Here is a 6,522-nt window from a genome sequence, read left to right on the forward strand (position 1 = left end):
GAGGAAACGGCTAGCTTAATTAATAATTAAATTGAAATCAGAAACAAAACAAAACAAAGTAATGAATGTCAAAGTTCGCTGAAATCACTTTATATTCTCCGTCCATCCGCACAGTTCTGTCCTGCGTTTAGTTTTAAAGTTCTTCACTCTCTATAGCGTCACGAATACGCAAGTTTGCGGCAACCGCAGCATCTCTCCGTGGACGAAAAACTGGCGCTTTAGCATTCAGGGGGGTAAGGACTTCAGCTCTCTCCGGCGCTCTATCGCATGCTAGTTCCATGGGATAAAGGTGTTGAATCGGCCTCTCCAGAAACGTTTTCCCTGCGCGCAGCTTCACTCCACGTACAATTCCATCACGGCCGTTGAATAGTTTAACGACCACTCCTAATGGCCACTTTCCTCGGTTCTTTTCTTCTGATCGAATGAGAACGACGTCACCAGGCTTTAAGGGCCTCGCCTTGCCTTTTCCATTGCAGTTGTGACGCTCTCTGAGCGCCGCCAAGTACTCTCGAGACCAGCGTCTCCACACAGCGTCCTTACAAGACCTCAAATACTTGGCACGCTTTCGTAGGTCAGTTGTCTCCTCTCGTCATGGTTCTTGTTCAGGGAGGCGAATACATCTTTGGAATAGGAAAGAAGATGGGGTGAGTAGAGGGAGCTGGACGTCATCTTCTACATAGGACAGGGGGCGGCGATTTAGTTGAGTTTCAACATCCAGCACGACTTCGCACAGCTCTGACCAGGATAGCGTTCCTCCACCAATTACTTTATAGAATGCACGTTTGAAGAGGCCCACTAATCGCTCAAACTGGCCACCCCACCAGGGTGCTCGACTTAGGTTAAACCTCCAGATAATCTTCTCTGATGCAAGGAAGCCTTGAACTTGCTCATCTTTCTGGATTCCTTTCAGTAGGTTTGCCGCTCCTACGAACGTTTTTCCATTGTCTGAAAATATCTTTAGAGGTCGTCCACGTCTAGCGATGAAACGCTTCAAGCTTGAAAGAAGGGTAGTAGTTTCCAGATTAGGCAGGACCTCCAAGTACAAGGCTCTCGTTAAACTGCACGTGTAGAGCACCGGATAGCCTTTTCCTTCTACACGAGAGGACTTGCGGTACTTAATCGGCCCAGCAAAATCTACGCCAACAATTTCAAAGGGAGTTGAGCCCTCAGTTCCCTCCAGAGGCAATAAACCGGGGGGTGGAGCTGCGAGAGCAACAGCCTGGAAGCGTTTGCACCCATAACACTCCCTGATGACTTTCTTCGCGAGGCGCCTCAGGCGGGGAATCCATAACTCTTCTCTCACTTTAGCCATAGTAAGCCCCACTCACCCGTGAAGAGTGGCTTTGTGGACGTGTTCGACATATTTGTTTGCGAACGTTGTGGCGTCTGGGATGTATATCGGATAGACCCCTTGCAGTCTCCCACGGCATGTTCTTCTGTAAGTTTAGGCACAGGCGATCTTCCTCCATGCTTTCACTTCCCCGGCTCTGTACGCGTAGCAACCAAAAGCGTTTCTGCTTCTCAATTTCGTCTGTTGGCCGGGGTCCCTTTGTTCTTGTCGCTCTTTTCGCTCTAGCGTTGTTTGCGAACCGCATAATCCAAGCGCACACTCGCAAAGTCTTCCAGTACTTGTGCTTGGCCAGAAGATGGTCTAAATCGTCATCAGCTTTAACGGCCATGGCAAAGAGCTCCTTTGTAGCTTTCATTTCTGCGTTAGATTCAGCGGTGGGCGCGGTCACAAGGTCGGCTGGCCATTTCGCAGGATCACTTAGCCACTCTGGTCCCTTCCACCACAGTTGGTTCTCCTCAGTTACCAGTCCACCTCGGCTAGCAAGATCTGCAGGATTATCCTGAGTAGGTACGTGCCTCCAGACAACATCAGAGTGTTCTCTAATTTTTCGTACCCGGTTGGCCACAAACTGCTTATAGTCTCCTCCTTCTAGTATCCAATGTAAGGCAACGCTGCTGTCAAGCCAACAATGCAGCGAAGTCACAGGGAATCCTTGAAGTGCATCCTGTACGTTGGTCAGAAGATTTACAGCCATGTGACCGGAGACCAGTTCGCGGCGAGGTATTGTCAGCCCTTGTTTGGCCAGTCTTGCCTTTGCTGTAACCAGGCCTTGGTTGATTGCGCTTGACTGTTTGACCACAGCGTACACAGAAGCGGCCACGCACTTTCCGCTCGCGTCTCCAAAAGCAGGAAGTTTAATGTCCTCGATAGGTTCTTGGACGCTGGTAAGTGCTCGTGGACAAGTTACGTGTTGCGGCAAGGAACGTTCCCACTTCTGCCACTGCTGTTCTAGGGGGGTGGATAACGGAGCGTCCCATGCACGTTTCTCTTCACAGGCATCGCGGTACAGAAGCTTTCCTTGCAGGGTGATTGGAGCGATAAGACCAAGGGGGTCATAGATCCTCGCCACTTTTCCCAGAATCCCTCTCTTTGTCGGTTGGGCAACTTCCTCTGGAATTGTAACTCCAACTTCGTCCGTCAGTTTGTTCCACTTTAAACCAAGCAGCCCACATTCTCTCGGCTTGATTCCGAGTTGTTGCTTGGCGTAGCTTAAGTCATCCCCAGTTTCAGTTTCTTCAGTGAGCTCTAGTTCAGTCACGTTTGAATGCCACTTGTGTAAGTGAAAGGTGGCCTGGTGGAACATCTCAGTTGCTGTAGCTTTCTTTTGTTTCGCTTCTTAGATAGTACCTCCACCAGAAATGAGATCGTCAACGTACAGTTCTCGCTCGATTTCTGCTACGCGATCAGGGTGTGTAGGTCTGCAAGTGTTCAGATGGTGCTAAATTACGCCGCCAAGCAGAAACGGCGAGGGTCCCAAACCAAACAGAGCTCTGGTGAATCGGTACGTGCGAACACGAAAAATATCCTTGCTTTCCAACCAATGAAACCGCAGTGCATCTCGGTCCTGCTCTCGGATACGCACTTGAAGAAATGCTTTGCGAATATCACCAGCGATAGCCACTGAATGAAACCGTCCCCTTAGGAGTACCTTCCATAGTTGATTCTGCAGGGGTGGTCCAACTTCCAGACAGTCGTTTAGGGAAGGGGCTGAGTCGTACGCTCTTGCTGAGGCATCATAGACAATACGCATCTTGGTAGTTTCTGCACTCTCTCTCACTACTGCTTTGTGCGGGATGTAGAATTCTCTTTGAGTTGCTGGCATCTCTGCTTCTTCAATAATTCCTTCATTAAGCTGTTCTTGTATGATAGCGTCATAGTCGTCTAGCCTTCCTGTCTTCTTAAGTCGTTGGACTAGGCTCCCCAGTCGCTTTAAGCTTCCAGACTTGTTAGAGGGCAACGGAGGATGGTCCCCTTTCCAGGGAAGGCCAGTTTCATACCAACCCTCAGGGCTGCGGCTGAGTTGTTCAAGGAATTCTTCATAAACAACGCTCTGATCGCCATTAGGTTTGTCTTCGAGTCCTAGGACGTCCATCCGGTAAAGCTCTTCATAGTCATTCGAGGCCGTCTGCGCTAGAAACATCTTGTCCAGGTCTGTCTCCGTTCCTGGTGACAAGATGGTCCATCCAAAAAGAGTGTACTCAGCCACAGGCTCGCCGATAGCTCCGGTGCGTTGGGATTCACGAGTTTTTATCTTCGCGTAGTCACTCGCGCCCAGAATAACATGGACCGGAAGTAAGCTCTTAGTGTCGGTGTCTTCCATTGAAACGCCTTCCAGATGGCGGTATTTGCTGATCATTTCCTTATAGTTAGGATTTTCCACGGACAAAAGTTCAGCGCGGTCTACTCTAGTTACTCGTAATGAAATTGCATTGTTTCCTTTAGTGTCACTCACTTGCGTATTGTAAGTTTCTGTCCGCTTAGTCACTATGCCCACGATAGTTTGTATACGGCGTGTTAGAGTGCGAGCTGGTACGAGGTTTAGACGATCCAAGATGTATCCTGAAGCATAAGACGCAGTCGCACCGGTGTCCAGTAGGGCTCTACAGGTCACGCCATTCAACTTGACAAGTACGATTGGATGGCAGACTTTCTCTCCTTCTTGAGTTGCAGTTAGAGCCACTCCGCCGTTGTTCGCTCTTTGGCGTCCAGTTGCCGACGGTCGGTCGCAAATAGATAAGTGGTGCCTTTGTTTGCAGTGTACGCAAGATGCGCGGCTTCGGCATTGTGAAGCGCTGTGTTGAGGCCCAGTGCAGTTGAAGCACAAGCGTTTGTTTTGTAGAATGCGACGGCGCTCCGCTGGAGATGTCACGTTCTCACACTCCCAAGATCTGTGTGTCACGCGATCGCAGCAGACACACGCGTGTCGTGGGTTGGGTTCGCCCTGTCGCGCGTAGAAACTTCTGTCACGAGGCAAACGTGGGGGACGCGGCGGACGCGGCGGGTGATAAATCGGCGGAGTCGGAGACGTTTCGTTTGCCTTTTCTACCCCCAGAGTTTCCATCGGATGAATGGCTTTCCATTCTTCTAAAGCCTGCATAAGGTCCCCGAAACCCCAATCTTGCCATCCCGGTTTTCCGCTCACGAGGTCTGCCTTTATGTCTGGCAATTTGTCTAGGACGCCACGCACCATAAATAAACACCCAGAAAGTTTACCTAGAGTCTCTAATGATTGAACATTGTAGTTCAAAGTCTGACAAAATTTATGAATTTCATTAGGGATGCATCCAGTTACCACAGGTAAACCATTGATGTTATCAATATACGCTCTCACAATCTCGCTTGTCTTGCCATAATTGGACTTCAAGATATTTTTAGCACGTTCATAACCTTCAGGACTAAATGGGAGGCCATCGATTAATTCACAAACATCACTTTCCAGTAATTCTTTGAGATGAGCAAATTTAGTAACTGGGGGAATATCGGCTGCATCGATTTCCGCTTTGAACTTGTTCCAAAAGGAAAGCCACTTTTCGTAGGTGCCGTAATATTTCGTAATTACCAGCTTTGGCATTTTGACATTTCCCTTACTTAGGGGTTTTTCGGCGGGCTGATCGGGCGACTGCATTTTTGATTTTTGCTCAAGTTTAAGTTTTTCAAAGTTCAGTTCATCCTCGCTCCTTTTGGCTAGAAGAGCCTCTTCCTCTTCCCGTTTTTTGTTTATTGCTTTTGCCCCAGCTTCTTCGAGATGACGATTTAAATCTTCTACTTCTTTATCTACATCATCAATCGTTTGCTCGATAATTTTTCCCCATTCATCAACTTCGTCAATGCTTTTCCCCGCTTCAAGCTTACCTTTCTCGATGTCTAGCTTCAAGTCTTTTATAGATGCCACAATCTTTCCCAGAGTTTCTTTATGTCGAGTGATCTTCTCGATATTTCCCTTCTCCACGACAGATTTCGTCCTTCCTCGTGTAAGCTTTAGAAGCTGAAGTTCTGCCTCCAGTTTAGCTTCCATTGACTAACAGGTTGTCCAAATCACTGCAGGTCCCGTCGGAGGTGCCACTAATGTGGGGAATTAGTAAGGATAGCCCACACTGTCTCGTCTTCACTAGATTTTTATTCTTCTCCTCTTCTATTCTCGCTAGGTTTCACAACTGTCACAACTCCTCGACTCGACTGATATGAAAGATTACTTCGACTGAAAGCTAAATAAATCACAGACAATTGTTCCTTATCTTTGCGGGACACCTTAGTTAAAAAGAACGCTGATTGGCTAGATACGAATCTTCCAGACATAAGAATAACAAAATTTCCAGACAAACATTTCACAATCGCTATTTGATATCTATGCTATTATTCTGTTTCCGACACAATTTGTGTTCCGTGGGTTGTTTTGGATCTGATCTTTGATGAATTCACTTTCCGCTGCTCTGATTGACTTCCTGACTTGGTGTTTAAGGTTTTTATAGGTAGACCAGGCATGTGGATCATTAGTTCTACAAGCTGTTTTGCGCCAGACATTCCTAGATTTCATAAGTTCACGTATCTCCTCCGTTATGCAGGGATTTGGTTTTCCACGAACTTTAATTGATCTAAGCGGAGCGTGACGATCGAGAATTTCATTGAACAACAGGTCAAATGCGTGTAATTTGTCATCACCGTCGTCAAATACTTCCACAACAGACCAGTTGGTAGCATCATTTAAAACTGTAAACAAAACAACAAGTGAAAACCTATTACAATTTAAATTAAACTAAATACACTTAGTAAAATTACAATGAAAATAATGATGAAGCTTACAAAATACCAAAACTCACATTTTCGAGAATGCTCTAGTGCTGAATTAATGCCAAACGGCGAAGAGGCTGCATGACGTGCGATATGATGAAATATGATCAGAAGAAATATAATATGAAATATGATCGGAAGCGGCCTTACTGAGTAAAACTAATAACTTCAACGAACACAGTAGCAGTAGGAAACCTTTATTTAACAAGGGTAATCCCTTCAGAATACTTAAAAGTGTATCTGTTATCAATAGGAGCCCTAGATTAAAATTAATAAAAAGTTCAAAATAAATAATAAGAAACAAAGTAACTATAAGTTAATAATAGTACAGTATAACAATAAAAATTAATTCTTATTTACTAAATAATTATTATACACAACTG

The 6,522-nt window shown here is 46.2% G+C and overlaps 1 protein-coding gene and 1 pseudogene across 1 annotated transcript; both read right to left on the bottom strand.

The window, feature by feature from the left end:
• Window positions 1–589: 589 nt before the first annotated feature.
• LOC136278059 (uncharacterized) lies at window positions 590–1,312 on the bottom strand. The gene has a single exon (XM_066161251.1). It carries the CDS (start codon window positions 1,310–1,312, stop codon window positions 590–592), a length of 723 nt encoding a protein of 240 aa, XP_066017348.1.
• A 12-nt stretch (window positions 1,313–1,324) lies between these two features.
• LOC131799929 (uncharacterized) lies at window positions 1,325–5,096 on the bottom strand (annotated as a pseudogene).
• Window positions 5,097–6,522: the final 1,426 nt, after the last annotated feature.

The sequence above is a fragment of the Pocillopora verrucosa genome, chromosome 14 (assembly GCF_036669915.1).
Source record: "Pocillopora verrucosa isolate sample1 chromosome 14, ASM3666991v2, whole genome shotgun sequence".
Taxonomy (NCBI): Eukaryota; Metazoa; Cnidaria; class Anthozoa; order Scleractinia; family Pocilloporidae; genus Pocillopora; species Pocillopora verrucosa.